At 36.1% G+C, this 19683-nt stretch overlaps 1 protein-coding gene across 1 annotated transcript; it reads left to right on the top strand.

Moving 5' to 3' along the window:
• Positions 1-7029: 7029 nt before the first annotated feature.
• On the top strand, positions 7030-14280 carry LOC107750850 (cytochrome P450 26B1-like). The gene is made up of 7 exons (XM_016566397.1): positions 7030-7125; positions 7823-8173; positions 10204-10428; positions 10633-10908; positions 11048-11203; positions 12342-12767; positions 13605-14280. The coding sequence occupies exons 2-7, from the start codon at positions 7970-7972 to the stop codon at positions 13980-13982; spliced, it is 1665 nt and encodes a 554-aa protein (XP_016421883.1). The 5' UTR covers positions 7030-7125; positions 7823-7969; the 3' UTR covers positions 13983-14280.
• The last annotated feature ends 5403 nt before the right edge of the window (positions 14281-19683 follow it).

Here is a 19683-nt window from a genome sequence, read left to right as displayed (position 1 = left end):
GCATAAGGGCTACAATAAAAAGTTTTTTGTGGAACTTTAAAAACACTCTCCTATGACATCAGAATGCAAAACACTGTTTGGTTCTAATTGGAACCCAAGGCTGATCAGTCCATGAATCAATGAAACTAAGTGCCTCTTTCTGTGTTCATTCTCTATGCCACAAATGTGAATATAATGGATCAGTCAAAGCATGGTTAAGGATTTTACAGAGAGCATCCGAATGTGGCTGATGGATTAGCTCCACGTGGAATGGCCCTTCGTCCTCAGATCTGAGATGCTGATCTGCCTTCGATTGACTCTCATTCCGAAGAAGCTCATTCATCTGTCTCTGTAACAGGGGGCCACGTGTGTAATGTGAGTTTGAATGTGAAAGGACAGCAGATAAATCCAGTTAGCTGTGATTAGATTACACTAGGCTAGAATGAATGGGATCAGTTGGAGAGGTGACAGAGAAAGGGGGGTAAAACCACACAGACCCCTTTAACTCAATCCATTAGAGTACAACGACATATTCATTAAGTCAGGCCAGCCCAGGACTGAGGTTTAAAATGAGCTGCGGTCCCCCCTCCCACTGCTTTTCCTTTAAAAACTTCCTTCCTTTTCTCTTTCATATTGATGGTCATGGAGAGGGCTTAAAGGTAACCACGGTGGGGGTTTTGTGTGTGTGTGTGTGTGTGTGTGTGTGTACTTTTCTATAGGTTTCTTCCTGACTTTTACAAATCCGATACGGAGTTTTCTCTCTGGCCAGTAAGGGCCCTTTAAAATTGCCTAATTATTTTCCCATGAATTAAAAGTCATTCACAGTCATTCTGTAAGCATTAACGAGTTCAACTAAACATGCCTGTTGGTGATTCATAAGCCAAATCTGTTATATTGTCTGATGTCATGTTAAAAAAGGATATCTCAGGTGTGTTCAATTCAATAGAGATCTTCTGTCAAAACATTGAGATCCTTTATAATTGGTTGTGTTAAAGCTCTTTTTTCAGACATGCAATTAAAAAATTATCTTGTTGAAGAAATACCAGAGGAATTTACATTTCTTAACTTATTCTACATTTTAAGTAGAGACTTTGAAACGATTTGGAGAGTTTAACTGAACTGAGTTCTTTATTGCAGTCCAGGCCTGTCATTCACCACAGGAAACTCCTGTCAGTGGGGAGGCGGGATGTTCAGTTGAGAACCGCCAATCTAACACACACGCACAGCCTAAAACTGTTGTTGTTTATTCTAACAGCCTTTTTGACCCCTTAGGCCTGAAGACACAGCAAGAGCAGGTGAGTAGAAGGAGAACAGATAGCTTTAATGGATTCAGGTTTTTTTGACTGAAACACCTTTTGAAAGCAAGCTTTAAAAAACCATTTGAGGGCCTTTTAAAGTCTTTGTCCTCCTCTTTCCTCTCTTCTATCCCTCTGTCTATCTATCCTTTTTGTACTGAGGTGCATTTGACCTCTTAATCACTGCCTGAGGTGAGCTCCACATGGCTAATGGATCTTTCCCTCTCGCTCACACACACACACATATAGATTGTTGGTGTCTAAGAGTGTAAACAGGGCGCCTCTTCAAATCGCCATTGTAGAGTGTGAGAAGAGAGGGAGATCCTATCCTAGCGACCATGTCATTATGACCTCGGGAAAAGAGAAGTGTCTTCCTGATGTTAAAATCTCTAGAAATTCCTTTATAATGGACGCAGATGCTGATATATATATATATATATATATGAAGAGTTCAGATGCAAAAGCCTCTAAGTGCCGTCTGAAATTTTCTTCTAAAATGAGCATTTTTTTATCAGGCTCCTATATGCTTTTGCATCTGAAGTCTTCATATATATATATATATATATATAAAACAATTCCACAAAAATACTAAGCAGCACAACTGTTTTAAAATGTTTATTGAGCACCAAATCAGCATATTAGAATGATTTATCATGAGACACTGAAGACTGTAGTAATGGCTTCTGATAATTTAGCTTTGCCTTCACAGGAATACACTAAATTTTAAAATAAATTCAAATAGAAAACAGCTATTTGTAATTGTAATAATAATAAATATACAATTTTTACTGTGTTTTTCAAACTTTTTTAAATTTATATAAACTGTATAATAAATTGATGTCCCAGGCAACCAATGTCCTATTTAACTATGCTAGTTTTCTATTGTCTTGTTCATGTAATAAATTATGTAATAAATTATTTCTATTTTCAGCCATAAGTCATGTCCATTTATCCTATTTGACAATTAGCCTAATAAGCAAAATGATGTACAGTCAGCTGGTTATTATCACAAAAGGAACCATTTCAGGGTGATATAAGACCTGCTCACCCAGGTTTAGTTTACAATCTAGATTTTGAATAATTAAACTTTCGACTATTCAGTATTCTCGCAAAAACATGAATTGCGGTATTGTTATTGCCGTGTCACTATAGCGGCGGGAGGAAGTGTAGGCCTCAGGGGTCAGCGTGTGAGGTCACGGGGCGACACCCAGAACAGAACCTGATACCCGCTCAGCCTCACACCCCTCTGACAGATAAGGAAGTCAGTCGGGTGGTCAGAAATTGGTACACATCTAAAAACCTCCATCGTGGCCTCAGGGGCTCAATGCACTTCCCTCAATTCACACGTACGCATACAGTGAGATTCAAAAGTCTGGGGTTCAAAATCTAATTTAAACCTGAAAAAGTTTTAGGATTTTGAACATTTTAAAACAAAGAAACATTATGACATTTAATGAATAATAATGTTATTAATTAAATGTAAATGATCCTACACTGTTTTTAGGTCACTAATAAAATATGTATATTTATGCCACTGATCATGTGACTCTCTGTACAGACAGTCAGATGAATTTTGGATCATCTCAAATCAAACTGGAGAACATTTGTAAGTTTGAGTGCTTCTGTCATTAAAGCAAAAGAGGGACAAACTAAATTCTAAGACATTTTGAATTCATGGTTTTTTTTTCAGCTCAACTTCTCACTTAAATTATTATGCTTATTAGGAAAATTGACAATTTTGCATAGAATTGTAGACTTTTTTCAGACTTTGGACCCAGCAGTATATCCAACCAAGTCCTCTTGCTATACCGCCCTCTCCTTCTCTCAAACACACACACAGTGATGACAGACAGCGTCTGAGAGGAGGGAAAAACCCTTAAGAATCAAAGCAGGACATCCAGGACACGAGTATGCATCTGTGTCTCTGTGTGTGCGTGTGTGTGTGTGAGACACAAGGGTGGTTGGGGACTACCGTGTGGAAAGATATCTGCAAGTGAAGAAATACTGTCTTCCATCTCTCTTTCTTTTTCAGTGTTTTTTATCTTTCATTAATAGTCCTTTGTAGTCCTAATAATTCTCTCACTGCATTCTGTTTAGTTATCATGCACCTTTATTATAGCATCTGATGGAGCCTGTTCACACTGAGGGGTGTCTCTGTGTCCAACAGGAAGGGTTTTTTGTACCGTTGACAGATGAGGCTGTACCTCTGATCATCGGCCGAGACACTTTCTCTCCCCCTGACCCCTCCACTGAGTCCAGAAGCTGCGGCCGGGAGCTGATGATTGAGCAGCATTAGAGAGCGAGGGATAAGGTGACCACTTAAAACGCAGTTGTGTGTGTCTCCTTCTGCGTATATCTGTGTTGGTGAGAATTTGTGTGTGCGCTTCTAGATTCCACAGAAACACTATATGGTTTGCCCCTAAGATTCCACATCAGTGAAGTTGTACTTTTGAACAGTTTAGCTTGAACTCCATATGTGCTTTGTTGTGTGTGTTAGTTGGATCAACATTTCTGAAAAATATCACTGAAGGTTTAACTAAAGAGAAAATGATTTGTGTAGACATTAAATTAGTCTGTATTCACTTCTAAAAATCCCAAATGGTTGCAGGTTTGAAGTTGCAATGAAATGGAAGTAGCAAAAGATCTTTTCTTCCATATTGTGACGTGCATCGGAGTAAAACAGATTTTTGAAAAAGAAAAAAAAAAAAGGTAGGGCAGAGACTTGGTTTTGACTGAATGCGAGTTTGCAGTTGATTGTAAGAAACAGATGGGGTTTAAGTGGAATCAATGATTGGAGAAGTCCAGCAGATGAGAATTATAACATTTTGATTAAGAATTATGATGTTTATGCACAGATTAATCATTCACAATAAAACCTATAACATGTTTTTAGAAAATAGATGGGGGAATTTTCATTTCACACCAACTTTAAGGTTTCACTAGGGTTAGTCTGTAAGTTACATTTTCATAAAAAACTCTCCATCATGAACATTGGGGTTGTGGGCTGTTGCTACAAGGTTGCTGAGTTACTCTGAGTTTTCATGCATTACTATGTGGTTGCTAGGGTATTTTGAGTAGTTGCTAGGAGGTTGTTTACTAGCAAAGAGAGCCCCCAAGTCTGTGTGATTCTCTGATACTTTGATACTTTACTTTAATATAAGTTTATGGCATCTTTTGTCTGTTTTACCATCTGCCAGGTGAAAAAATACTTAAAAACTAGAAATTGTCACTTTTAAAAGTATAGTCACAGAATTTGAGATTTTATCTATGCACAATAGACAAAGATTTTAGAAAGGTAAGTGTGTGTGTGTGTGTGTGTGTGTGTAAATGTCTGGAAAGCAGACAGTACTGTAGGTTATATGTGTCATTAAGAGCAAGTCTGAACAAAAAAAGGGACATTTTCAGCACATCACCTCAACAGCCACTGTAAAATGATCCTCCAAATGTGTGTCATTACACAAAGTTGATCAAAGACAATTGTGATATCAAAGATCAGACACTCTTTGTGTGTGTGTTTTAGTTAGGGGAAAAATCAACAAAACAATATTATTGCCTTAGTCAACATCAACAGTTTCAGGTTTCATGTTAATTATGAAAAATTTCACACAGGTAAAATTCCATTCTAATTTATCTGGGGTTGTGATGTGGTTTTGGTGACTTGTTTGATGATGTCATCCTTTGGCATCTTACAAGTGATGGGTAAGTGCTCAGAAAAGTATTTACATAAGCTTTAACAATTTTGTAAGATTGATATGTATGGAAAAATATCCATCAAATTATGGCAAATAAAACATAAAAATAAGATCAAAGTATGTGTTAGAACTGAGTACAGAAGAAGTACAATTACTATAAAAATTCATATAAAATGGCACAGGGTTCCTTTGGCCTTTGCCAAATGATTAATCTTGTATTTGGCACATCTGGAATAAAAATGGTGAATTATCATGACTTTCATTATTTCTGTGCTTATCTGAACATATAGAATATGTTCCGAATAGAAATATATCCGGATATTTCGAAAATAGTAAAAACTACAGATGTTTCAATATCTGGTTTAAATCTATGCATTGATGGAAAACTAATTACTCATGAATTACTGATCCTTGTGTGTTTTATTATATAGTGCCTCTGAATGTTTATGTTTGTTGGTGTGCATGGCAGATATATGTGAGAGGAGACCTGGCCATGAGTGTGTGACTATGTGGCAAGTACCTGCCTGTCTTTCACCTGACTTTGAGCTTTAGTTGGTATTCTGAGTCTCTGTTGTTAAAATTAATAACGGGATTTGTTCAACCACCCCAGACAGGGATGGTTGTCTTCTGTGCCTCTCTATCTCCTGCCCTTTCTCACTCTGACCTGAAATGATAAAAAAAAGACAAATGCAAACTAGCCAACTTCATCTTCTGACCTGTTTTAGAAATGCAGCTTGGAAATAACAAAAGCATGCAGCTCTGCCTCTCTGAACAGAGGGAAATCAGACCGATCATTTACAATTACAAAACTTTCTTCTGTTTGTATGTGATAATATTATTCCAGATGAATTCTATATTTATATAAAATTATTATGAAATAAATGTTTTTAAAAGACTGATGGTTTACAAGACATGTTATTAGTAAATGTTGAATGTAGACTTTTGCACTCTTTTTTTCGTGTGTGTGTGTGTGTGTGTGTCTATAACTTTTATTTTTTTGGGACCAATATACAAGCTGGGTAGTGACCATGTTCTTGGGACAATAACAAATCGGCCAGCTTTGATGATTGCAGCCAGAGATACCAGAGCATGAGCGAATGAATTCTGGCATAATTTTAAAATTCTAATAATAATAGCATTATTTGTAAGAATCTCAGTGAAAATTGAGCCGCATCCTGATAATTATAGCTACTAAAAAGTGTGAACCTTTAGACTGTGTGTAGCTATTTAGCGCAGTATATAAGTCAGGATGCGAATTATATTTAAAAATTAGATTAAAAGTCACACTGCCATAACAGAACAGAAATGCTTGAACAATTAGCAACAGCTGCTCGATCGTTGTCTGTATCGGACAGTACATAATACAAATTAGCCTACATTATTTAACACATTTTATATATTTTATAGATTTATAGATTTAAACATCACAAATATACTACAAAAATATTAGTTTTAAAATAAGTTAAATGTTCTCGGAGCGACAAAGCCAAATAAAAAATGTTGCGCATAGACGAAAGTTAAACGATTGTGTTGAGAAACTTACTGATTTGCCATTTATTTTTAAAAGTTGGCCCTCTGGAAGTAATCCACGTACGATTTAAATTCAATGTCGTCTGACTAAGTAGGCCTATAGAATTTTTTTAAAATTTATTTAGTCTAAAAAGTTATTTACTCGCATGTTTTTTGTAGCATGCAACTTCTCTGTAAACACATGTAATCAGGCTATTTTTGATTGTCTGAAATAATTCTATATGACATAATTAAAAAATAACAAAAATTTTTAATAAAACATTTTAGATGTAGACATTATTGAATGCTTGCCTAAAAAGCCATGCATGAAAATGATGACAAGAGGATCGAATGGAATTCCAATGAGGAAATAAGTAAAACCCCTACAATCTCTCTCTCTCTCTCTCTTTCTGATTCCCTCTGTGGAACCTACGATCTCAAACGTTTCCCATCCCCTGTGATCTATCCACGACCTCTTCAACTATTAGAGAAAAAAAACTGCTCACACGTCACTGGTGAAGGTGGATCATAACATGTGCCAATACCTATAAAGCTCGAGCGCGCGAGATGCACAGAAGACACATAGTTCACCTAAGAGATTCTCGAAGTTTCACTGGATAGCTTCGCTATGATTTTACACTCTTCCTGAGGTGAGTATACACTCATTGTCTGTCTCTGATTCACTTGTAAGGTCATCATTAGCTCTGTTATTAAGATTATGTCATTTTAGATTACCGATTGCATGTTTTAGCAACAGATCTGGGAGACAGATTTTTGTTACACCCTTAAAAATAAAGTATTTTAACTGATTTTAAGGTATAAGAACCATCTTATAAAGAGTCATTTTTGATGCATATGACACTTCGGAGATTTAAATCTCTTAATGTTTCACTATGTTCTTCAGATAAGAATAAAAATTGGATTAACAGAACTGAACTGAAGAATTAATGTAGGCTGTTTGATGTTAAATCTATATTATGATACTATGATGTTAAGAATTTTTTGAGTTTTACTTACTCGGAAGTGTTTACAAGCAGAGGGATCTTCTGTATTAAGCAAAAATGTGTGCTCGTTTCCAAAGTTCTCATAATCTCAAGTTCAGTTGGAGTCTGATTTACAGTCGGAGTGGGTGAGAGCAGGGCTGTTCCAGGGGTTGCACCCCAAGAAAAGGTGGATAAACTCGGATGAAAGACATGCCAGCGCATGCATGCAACTTGTAAAACTGTTTGGAATAGTTGTCAGCTTCTTGTCCTTCTCTGGGAAGCTGGAGAGAATGACAGCACGATAGATCTCCTCTCTTCATAAAGCCCATGTTAGAGTAATGTCATATTCTTATTCCATTCCTAGTTATCCAATGAGCGCGTAAAGGGATCTTCTTGCGTGTTACACAACTTTTGGAGGCGCTCCATCAAGAAGAAGAAATCATCACTGGAACAACAAGCACAGGCGCACGTGGATTCTTTGCTTTCTTTTTGGCTTTGCTCAACGCTGGAGATGTTCGGGCACGATATCTGCCTGGTGTCCGCGTTGCTGGCGGCTGCCGGTGCTGTCTTGCCGGCTCTGCTGTTGCTTGTGGTTTCGCGGCTGCTGTGGGAGTTCAGGTGGAGCATCACCCGGGATCGGACGTGTAAACTCCCACTCCCGCAGGGCTCCATGGGCTGGCCGCTGGTCGGAGAAACTTTTCACTGGCTTTTCCAGGTAAGACTTGAGCATAAATAAAATTCTACTCGGTTTCTCTCAATTCTTTTTGCTCTCATTTATGATTTATCGATCATGGATTTCATAGGCTATTATATTCCCTCGATTAGAAAAGTAACATTTTGAGTTCTAATATATAAGCATATGCATTATATTGTAATTTTATATTATTAATATGCTTTAGAAGCTAAACAAATTAATGAATGAATTAGTTATGAATTATTATTTAGTTATTTAACAAGGTAAATATAGGCCTAAGTAAAATACTGTTAAAATTAGTTCTCGAATTATTTCGGCGGGGTCATCGTTGCAAAAATAAAAAAATAAAACAAAATAGTAATTTTATTTATTCGTTTGTTTTACGAAACACTTAAGTGTTTTTGGCGCCCCCAGCGCATTTAACTATCAACAATGCGTTTTAAACAAAATACTAACGTTTTCTGATATATATATTGTGTAGATTTATAGCTTTATAAATAACGTCAGTAGGCTACTTACGTTTTATCGATGCACCGTTTGTACAGCGATCAAGGATCAAGCACGTGTTGCTATGGTTACCTCTGTAAGCAAAGCCGGTTTCTTTACGATCATAAACATTTAGACCAGTGCACTCTGACTCACCTGTGAAACGTAGCTATGAAAACAATACACGAAGCCCCCGGTTAAAATTATGTAGTAGGTAAAAAATTATTAAACGACATATGCTAACTTATGAGGAAAAAAATCGAATTCCATCGCAAACCACCACATTTAGGCCCAATCCCAATTCTACCCCTTAGCCCTTCCCCCTTCCCCTACCCCTCCGTTTCGCGCGTTCATGTGAAGGGTGAAGGGTGTCTCGATTCTCTTTTGGTTGGAGGGATAGGGGTAGGGGAAGGGCCAGATAGCCCTTCAAACGAAGATTTTTCGGGACCACACTTCAAACGAAGGGGTATGAATTATCTCAGCGTAAACCGGCTTCAGCGGTAACATGGCTGCCCGAGCGAACAAAAAGACACATAAATGTAAGTATTTTTGGCATTAATAAAGATTTTAACGAAAAGTAATCATTTGTTTTATGTTGCATTCAATCGTGAGTTCATATTTACGGTCATGTTACTCAACGAAATGTTTGCAAAAAATCGCTAATATTTACTAACTATCGTCATATCATTACTGACTGCACGATAGTGCAACAACATATTTTAATGTCTGATCAGGGCGATAACCACCACAGACATTGAGGGGGGCTAGTCCCCCCAATAATTATAAATCGCTAAACCCTTTTCTCAAATATCGCCAATTCGAGAGAGAGAGAGAGAGAGATGAAAGAAAGAAAGACGCGTGTGCGCGTCTGTGCGTTTCTCTTTTTAGAGTGAGTTTACTTCAAAAACAGCGATTATATCCTCTCGTTGCTGGAAAATATAATGTAGCGATTCAGTATTTAAACTGTTATTAATAAAATTCGTGGGGCAGCGTTGAAGGGGTAGGGGAAGGGGTATAAAATAGGATTGGGCCTTAGGCTATTTAGATTTTATAGGGCCTAAGTTAATTCTTTTATTAATGTTACCATTTATGTAGATTAGAGTGATCTATGTTGCATTTTATGTTATTTTGCTAATATTTTTGCATTAACTTTAGTGCAATGTTTAATGCTTTCTCAAAGGAATATGAGGCATATGAGCCAGTTCCTCTGCTGGCCTGATGTGCAAAATCCACAAGGGGAATTATTCCCTGCATGTGTGAATTGATGAGGGTGTAATTCTTCACTGTGGTAAAAACAGACCTTTTCACCTTGATTTCATGCAGAACTGATCAATCCTTTCCAGAAGATGCAATCAATCAATCAATAAAATAAATAAATATTGCAATATGTAGGCCTGGAAAGTTTATAAAATAGTATGGGAAATTTGTATGGAAATATTTTTAGTATGGAAATTTTAAAAATCCTTATAGTCACAAACAACTGAAAGTCTTGGGGAAGTAGTGGGGACTCGGGGTATTGCATCTATCTAAAAGGTTTGACATGAAACTCTGTTGTGTTGTAACAGGGATCCAGCTTTCACATCTCCAGACGCGAGAAACATGGAAATGTTTTTAAAACTCACCTTTTGGGCAAACCCCTCATCCGAGTGACCGGTGCAGAAAACATCCGTAAGATTCTGCTGGGTGAACACACGCTGGTGTGCACGCAGTGGCCCCAGAGCACACGCATCATCCTGGGGCCCAACACTCTGGTAAACTCAGTTGGTGACCTGCACAAGAGGAAGAGAAAAGTAAGCGTATCTGAAAGGCATGCACCCTGAAAGACTTTTCAATAAAAAAGGCATCTGATCGAAAGGATTAACCCATTAATTGTTTTATTTCTCCTAAATATCCCTGTAAAGATGAACGCTCACAAAAAAATGAATCTTTCATTTCCAGCCATTAATGTTGCAATGAATAGTCCAGCATTTGATCAATAACATTTTGTTTTCTAGATCCTTGCAAAAGTGTTTAGCCGTGGGGCGCTGGAGGCCTATCTGACACGCCTTCAAGATGTTGTCAAGACTGAAATTGCTAAGTGGTGCTCGGAGACCGGGTCTGTGGATGTTTACACCGTAGCCAAGTCACTCACTTTCCGCATTGCAGTGCGAGTCCTGCTCGGTCTGCATCTGGAGGAGCAGCAAATCACTTCTCTCTCCAAAACCTTTGAACAGCTCATGAACAACCTCTTTTCTCTTCCTATTGACACCCCCATAAGCGGCCTGCGTAAGGTGAGAATGAGTCCAGTTCTGATCTTCCATCCACAAGCCAAAAGTCACATTGTCTCACAGCTTGAGCAAACAAACTATGTCAAAATTTTTTTTTTTTAGAACTTTTATTCATGAACATAGTCTATTTGTTTTGTTGTAGGGAATCAGGGCCCGTGAGGTTCTGCACTCTGCCATGGAGAAGATCATAGAGGAGAAACTGAAAAAGCAGCAAACCAGTGATTATTGTGATGCTTTTGACTATATGCTGAGCAGTGCGAAGGAAGATGACTATGAGCTTACAATGCAAGAGCTTAAGGTAAACCATAGAAGGCCAAATCCAAATTTATTGTGCACTCTTAAAAATAAAGGTTCTTTATTGGCATCAATGGTTCCACAAAGAACCTTTACCATCTATGGAACCTTTTCATGCCACAAAAGGTTCTTTACAGTGGAAAAAGGTTCTTTAGATTATTAAAATGTTCTTCACACTAATAAAAAATGGTTCTTTTAAGAACTGTTCACTGAAAGGTTCTTTGGGGAACCAAAACTGGTTCTTCTATGGCATCGCTGTGATAACCCCCTTTTGGAACCTTTATTTGTAAGAATGTGTGCTGTCTTTGTACTATTACCTAGTTTTAATTATTTTATTTTGTAATATTATATTTAGCTTTCATCACAGATGATGATCCCATGATAATGTTTTGATCCAATTAAATGCATTTATTCATTCATTTATATACAGTATATACATACATACATGCATATATATATATATATATATATATATATATATATATATATACACATATACATACATATACATACATACACACACACACACACATACATACATACATACATACACATAAAACTGGCCAAAAGTTTGGAATAATTACGATTTTTGAATGTTTTTGAAAATGTTCTTCCATGGCTGCATTTATTAGATCAAAAATGCAGCAAAACAGTAATGTTGTAAATATTATAAAAAGAGTCATTTAAAATAAGAAATTTATATCCTTATTCAACAAGGATGCACTAAACTGATCAAAAGTAACAGTACAGACAGTACAGTTTTATATTACAATAAATGCTGTTCTTCTGAACTTTCTATTCATCAGATAATTCTGAAAAATGTATTATTTTTCACAAAAATAATAAGCAGCAAAATCTGTTTTCAGCTGTGATAATAATAACCATAATTATATATATATATATATATGTTTTTACTGTATTTTTGAACAAATAAATGCAGCCTTGGTGAGCATAAGACACATTTATATATATATATATAAAAAAAAAAAAAATTATTCCAAACTTTTGACCTGTAGCGAGTGTGTATATGAGCAAAACAAAACAAAAAAAATGCTATTCTCAGTTGTTTGCATTTAATTTTTTGCCTTTCAGTTTCATTTGGATTCATGTTTGCAAAATAAATAAATGAAAATGCATTTCAGGAAACCGCAGTAGAGTTAATCTTCGCTGCTCACTCCACTACTGCCAGCGCATCAACATCCCTCATCCTGCAGCTGCTGCGTCATCCAGATGTGAGTGAGTGTGCCAGAGCAGAGCTGGAAAGCGAGGGGCTGATCGGCGATGCGCATGGATACTGCCGCTCTCGTTGCCATGGGAACGTCATCAGTGAGGAAAGCAATGCTGCTGAGAACAGTACCAGCGAGTGGAGATCAGCGATGAATAAAACACTGTGTTTTGAAGCAGGAGACAAGGAAGAGGGGCATCGCTCTCGCACCCACGTCCCTTACCTGAGTTTGGAGAAACTGAGTCAACTTTCTTACCTGGACTGTGTGGTCAAAGAGGTGCTTCGGTTCCTCCCACCGGTGTCTGGCGGATACAGGACAGTCCTGCAAACATTTGAATTAAATGTAAGTGTTGTTTTGTTTTTTGTTGTTTTGTTTTGTTTTTGTTGTTTTGTTGTGTTGTGTTTTTTGTTTTGTTTTGTGCAAAATAATGACTGCAAATACCGTTTTATGGATAGTGCATTCATACATTGCAAAAGTTAGTTCATTTTTTCAGTAACATTTTATATTAGAAACAGAAATTACTACATTATAACATTAGTGAAATTGTACATTATTAAACCACGATATTGCGTGAATAATAATAATAATAATAATGATATTAAATCAGATGTTGCTGGTAAAAATGAACTAAAAATTACTGTAAAATATTTTTGTGCACAGAAAATACAAAAAAAGTATATTAGCAACATTAAAATAATTACATAATGAAATGTGTAAAATGATAAATGTATAAATAGTGTGAATATTAATATAGAATAATTTTGTTGTGCATTGAACCCTAAAATGGTGTAAAAAATTTTTTTACATTTTATTTTAGAAAAAAAAATTCAAATTACATCATAAAATTGTATTACATTATAATTTTTAATCATAAAAGTATTAAATTACAATATAGTGTGAAAAAAAAATATTATTAATAATTAAAGTTTTAAAAAATTGTCAAATGTTTTTTGTGCATCAAACGTTGAAAATTGTGTTGAAAAAATGAAATGATTTTGTCAGTAATATTTATTTTAGGAACATTAATAAAAATGTATTTTTAATTATAAAATCATGATCATGATATAATGTGAATAATAATACTAATAATAAACAGATTTTGCTGATGAAAAACATGGATTCAAAAACTTTACACAAAAATCTGTCCAACGTAATAATTCGTATATTGTGCATTATCAGGGTTATCAGATCCCGAAGGGCTGGAGCGTCATGTACAGCATCCGTGACACGCACGAGACAGCAGAAGCATATCAGAACCCAGAGCTCTTCGACCCAGACCGGTTCTGCGCAGATCGAAACGAGAGCAAAACCGACCGCTTCAGTTACGTCCCATTTGGAGGTGGTGTGAGGAGGTGCATCGGCCGGGAGCTCGCTTTGATTGTGCTCAAAACTCTTGCGGTGGAGTTGCTCGCCACAGTAGATTGCACTCTGGCAACAGAAACATATCCAACGATGCAGACGGTGCCAATCGTGCATCCGGTCAATGGATTGCATGTGTTTTTTAACTACAGAACCCACGGAGTTGAGAGAAATCGGAGAGAATCCACGCATATATAGACAAAAAAAAACTTCATTTAGACACTGTACCACATAGAACGCCAATGCATAGATGTCAAACTCTTTTTTGGGAATCATATGCAGTTTCCTTTATAATGTTTATTTAAAGCAAACCATCTGGAAATAGATAAAATGATGAACCTGACCCATTCATTAGATAATGCAGTCTTTAACTCTTGTTTTAGTGAACTTGTGGAAAGGGTAAATAGCCACTAGAATGCATGAAAAAGTTACTTAAACCCGTGTAAAAATCTGTTAGGTTTGAATAGCCAAGCCATTGTGATGTGAATGAGGAAATCTAAAAAGAAAAAAAAATCTTAAAAACTATACAAATAGAAATGCATTTAAACTCATTTATTCTTTCATCTCAGTCTTGTATGTGATATATAAACAAAACCTGTTTTTGTTTTATGAAATGAAGTAGGAACACAAATAAGCTCTATTTATATTTTTCTCAAGTGAATAGGATAGCTCACTAAATAAAAAATTATATTATGCCACTTTCTAATTTCTAGGCCACTGTACTACTAAAATGACTAGTTATTTCTACATGCTGTCCTTGCGGCTCTAGTACTTACAGAAGTTACACATTGCTTTAAACCATGTTAATAGATGACTAATGCATAGTTATTTGTGTTTACCATGAATGTAAGCTGTGAAAAATGACCCTTGCGCTGTGAACTGGGGGATCAGTTTAAATACAGGGAAGGAGAAAACAAGCAGCACTTTTTCTCCAAATTAGGAGTGTATGTGTATACATGTTGTATATGTTCAGTACTTGTGTAATACTTCTTGTAGTTCCTGTGCTCATGTGTTTGTCTTGTTGAATAGTGCTCATGTTAATTTTATATCTTTTATGGTATCTATTTTGAAATGTGTATTTGGAGCTGTTATAGTGTTTAAGATGTCTCTGTTCAATAAAGAGATTTGATGCGTTTATTTGCACTTTGTTGTGCATGAACATTATGTTTGGGGTCAGTATGTTACATACATATGTAAACATTTATCATAAGATAATTTACACTCCCATTCAAAAGTTTGAGGTCAGTAAAATATGAAAAAAAGAATACTTATTTTCAGCAAGGATGCATTAAATTGATCAGATGTGACAGTAAAGACATTGTGTTATAAATAAACATTTTTAAACTTTATATTCATCAAAGAATCCTGAAAAAATGTAATCACAAAAACATTTGGCAGCACAACGGTTTTCAGCACTGAAATAATAAAAATAAATGTTTCTTAATCAGTATATTATGAGTTCTGAAGGATCACGTGAAACTGAAAATTGGAGTAATGACTGCTGAAAATTCAGCTTTGCCATCACAGGAATAAATTACATTTCAAAATTATATTAGAAAACAGTTTTTTTTTTTTTTTTATAATAACATTTAACTGTTTTACTGCATTTTTGATCAAATAAATGCAGCCTTGTTCAAAATATGAGGCTTCTATATTTGATACATTGGGGTTTATAAAACAAATATGGCTACGTTACTGCAATTTCTACTGAGTAAAGGTTTCCTTTTGTCTCAACAAGCATTAAGATGTTATGTTTACCACGAAACTACTCGAGAACATGAAGGACAAGACCGTAGTGTTTAGATAAAGCAGAGCTGTGCCTGAATCCACCAGCAGTAGACATGCAGCCTCTCTTATCAATAAAAACGGGTCTCTGCGCAAAAGAGGAAGCAGCTTTCACACATGTATGGACATAAAACTGACAAAAGAATCTGTGATGGACTGACACACACACACCCTTAAGACTAGCAGCCGAAGGGCACACAGACATACCAGACGGAGAACATACAGTGTGCTTCAGTGTCAAGGGTGGAAGAGATATTGGAGAGGATGTGAGTGGTGAGAGAGGTGGGATGAAGAAAGGTTATAGTTAGGAAGAAACAAAGATGGGAAATTGTCATGAAATCCTAATGGAATCATGTGACTTGTGTCTCTATTGTGATCTTGACCTTTGACCTTGTTCTAATAAAAATTAAGGGAAAAAGGGCTATATATATATACAAATATATGTACAAATTCAAATAAATAAGCAAAACAAAAATAAAATTTGTTTCTGCTCTGCTGATGAAGTCGATGTTAACAGTTATCTTTCTTTCCCTTTCGGCTTGTTTGAGCAAACAATCAAATTTCCATTGAAATCCATGTGGTATCATCCCATTTCTCTCTTTACTGCTCCATCGTGCCCTTGAGGCAGGATCATAGTTCAGCTGAACTTCTGAACCGGATTACTTTTTGTGCATGTGTGTATACATAATGTCACACCTTCAATCATCTGACTTCCAGCGGGATAAACAGCATGATTTGTAAGTGCCAATGACTTAAACACACTACTAAGGTTACTATCAGCCATCCTAACTAACCTACTCTAAATATGGGTTGGTGAAGAGTTTAGATGTCAAAATCAATATTCTTTGAGCTAAGTAAACCCATTAAAGCATGAACGTCAGCAGCTACAGGTAAGATGTGAAGTGTTTGTCGGGCATCAGTCATGGTGGAAGCTGTGTGTGATGTGTCATGACCTCTGCTGGCAGCATCAGTGTGTGTTGGAATGCAGAAGCAGCAGCTGGTGTCTACACTGTAATTACCCCAAAGCACAAATGATACCTGACCCAAACATGCACACACATACACACATCAGCTACACGTACTCACACCACCCCTCTGTAGTCACAGTTCAGAAAACAAGGGCAAAGGTGAGTGCACACATATTTATATAGACATTTCTCAGCTGCACATTCTTCATCTTCCAGTGTATTAGACAGACAGATAGATAGAAATACTGTATGTATTTATAAAAAATAGACATTAAAACAGACAGACAGACAGACAGATAGATAGATAGATAGAAATACTGTATTTATTTATAAAAAATAGACATTAAAACAGACAGACAGACAGACAGATCGATAGATAATACTGTATGTATTTATAAAAAATAGACATTAAAACAATAAGACAGACAGACATTTCAGTTTTTCTGTATGAGCACAAGATGGTCTTTGCCACATCAAGCGTCAACTTCAAATATTTGGCAAGTTCAGTGGAAGTGTCAGGATTGTCCCATGAAAATGCAGTGACTCTGAACTCACTCCCTAAGCATCCCATTACAGTGAAATGGTGTCTGGTGACAATTCAGCCTTCGTAAGAATGAGGATATCACCTCGACATGACTCCTAGTTTACTGCAACTTCAGATGTGACATGCTATAGATCACTTTATTTCCTGTTGTTCTCTGGAACATAATCATCATCACCTCAGGTGCACGTCATTGCCTACTGTACTTTCCTTAAGGGGAATATTCATTCATGAGGAAAATATGAGGGAAAATATCCAGCTAACTGTGATGGGACTTGCTGTTGACCCGAGTTGACTGAATTTGAGTTATACAGAAATTCTTCCCACAGCCTTTGAGTGAATCACAGCAAATGGCAGTGCTGCATTTCTAAAGTCATTCATCAGACACAGATACAGAAGTTGGGTGGGTTTTCAGGGTTCAATAACAGAGTGATTGACATGTTTTAATAAAAAAGAATCAACACACTGATAACGCTACACCCACTGTCAGCACATCTGCATAAGCTTTTGATGCAGCAAAAATGCTTATGAATGAATAGGTTCAGCTCGACTGAGTGTCTACAAAAATTCAGGGAGGACTTGGTGGAGTTTCATGGGTAAATGCACTTTTTAGAGCTAAAATCGAATGGGATTACAAGTACAGTACAGTGGCATCTCAATTCACAAATCTGTCATCAGACCTGATGGTTAGTAGTGATACTGTCACATAATAATAAAGCTTTTCAAATGTCATTCAGACTAGCTTGGCTAACTTCAGGCATTTACATTGTGTTACACGTGTTTTTCTAAATAATATTCTGAATGAATTCCTTCATTTCCATTCAAGCATTCGACATATGAATCATCACTCCGTTTCTGAAAAAAATGCTGCGTGAGCAAAATGCACATTACGGATCATCTAAACGGGCACATAAAAGGGTTTCCCAACCTTTTTTGTCCATTGAATCCCTTTGATCTAACCCGGACATGTGCAGTCCTCCTGGAGAGGCACGTTCTTGTGGAGTTTAGCTCCAACCGTCTCCTCTCCAGCACACCTGTGTGGAAGGTAAATATGTAAGATAGCATAATAATAAAAGGCAATATTTGATTGCTTATTAAAAATCTAATAAAATACATGTTTATATATAAAAGAACGTTTATTTCTGTTTGTTTTATCCTTTATTTTCAAGGTATTATTTTCATAAGGTTCTTTTACTAATTTATAGACAGAACAGATAGATAGATAGATAGATAGATAGATATGGTTATATATGAAAATATTTTAAAATTTACACATTTTAAAAAGTATTTTTAAAAGATTTTTTATAATGTATTTCTTATTTATTTATATTAATATAAATTATAACATAATATATATTTATTAATATTCTAAAACAAAATAAAACATTTCACAGAGTTTGGACAAGTAATCACAGTATGATTATTCTGTTATTTTCATCTTTTATTCTGAAGACATTGTTTTCACAGGTTCTTTTGCTTATTTATTTTTGCTTACAGACAGAACGATAGAATAATAGAATGATATATAGATAGCAAACAATAAATATATATTTTATAGTTAAATGTTTACACTTTTTTGCATTTATAGTACACACACATATACAGTATCTCACAGAAGTGAGTACACCCCTCACATTTTTGTAAATATTTTATTATATCTTTTCATGTGACAACACTGAAGAAATGACACTTTGCTACAATGTAAAGTAGTGAGTGTACAGCTTGTATAACAGTGTAAATTTGCTATATATATATATATATATATATATGCTAAAACACAACAAAGCACAAACATTTCAGTTTGGATAAGTAAGCCCAGTACCAGCTGTTTATTCCTGTTATTTTCATCCTTTATTCTGAAGACATTATTTTCACAGGTTCTGTTGCTTATTTATACAGACCGGTACAAGACACAAGAACCGGTACAGTATGGCCTGCAGCAATGATCTTGGCGAGTTCAGTCTCAGGTCATATTGTTCTATGATTTTCCAGAAATCTGGCTTCCTCCTCAGGCTTCATACCTGTGTTTATGGCTCACCTCTCGAACACTCTCTTCCCACACCCATATGAACACAGACAATGATACTGACCTGATATTGAACCTGAACTACTTTTCTGTACAGGTGTGTGACAGTTGTTGTGCTTTCTGAATGTGATGATGAGCTGAAAGCAATAACATGACAGCACTTCAATTACATAAAAAGTTAACAGAGATGTTTATACTTTCCACGTTGATTTGGGGAAACACAGTCTTTTGGAAACAGCATTCAGGTTGCTCATAGGAATTCTTATACATGAAGCCCATCCCATCCCACAGCTTTCTGTGCTCGTCGACTGAATTAAAAAAAGCAGTCAAGCAAGCAGCTTTTTCTAACGATTAAACAAGGATTGAACAGGATTTTCAACATGAAACTGCAATTACAACACATTCTACTATCATGTGTATCAATGTGATGCAGTGACATGCACAGACCTCCGGAGGGGCAGGGGAGTTGTGGGGGTTGGTGGTCCCCCTCGGTCGAAATCGCGTTCCGGGGGGGGTGTTCATAATTACAGACAAATTAATCTGTTTTTTATTACAAGTTGAACACAGGGTAGACGATGC

This window comes from Sinocyclocheilus rhinocerous, unplaced genomic scaffold, assembly GCF_001515625.1.
Source record: "Sinocyclocheilus rhinocerous isolate Xijiao unplaced genomic scaffold, SAMN03320098_v1.1 scaffold392, whole genome shotgun sequence".
NCBI classification, from domain to species: Eukaryota; Metazoa; Chordata; class Actinopteri; order Cypriniformes; family Cyprinidae; genus Sinocyclocheilus; species Sinocyclocheilus rhinocerous.
The sequence above is the reverse complement of the archived record's forward strand: the minus strand, read 5'-3'. Positions and strand labels throughout refer to the sequence as shown.

What these genes read in the sequence shown, in the direction of transcription:
- LOC107750850 (XM_016566397.1), top strand. Translation starts at nt 7,970, where the DNA reads ATGTTCGGGCACGATATCTGCCTGGTGTCCGCGTTGCTGGCGGCTGCC. An exon ending in CCATAAGCGGCCTGCGTAAG is followed by an intron (nt 10,909 to 11,047) that starts GTGAGAATGAGT and finishes GTTTTGTTGTAG; the next exon opens with GGAATCAGGGCCCGTGAGGT. An exon ending in TGCAAACATTTGAATTAAAT is followed by an intron (nt 12,768 to 13,604) that starts GTAAGTGTTGTT and finishes GTGCATTATCAG; the next exon opens with GGTTATCAGATCCCGAAGGG.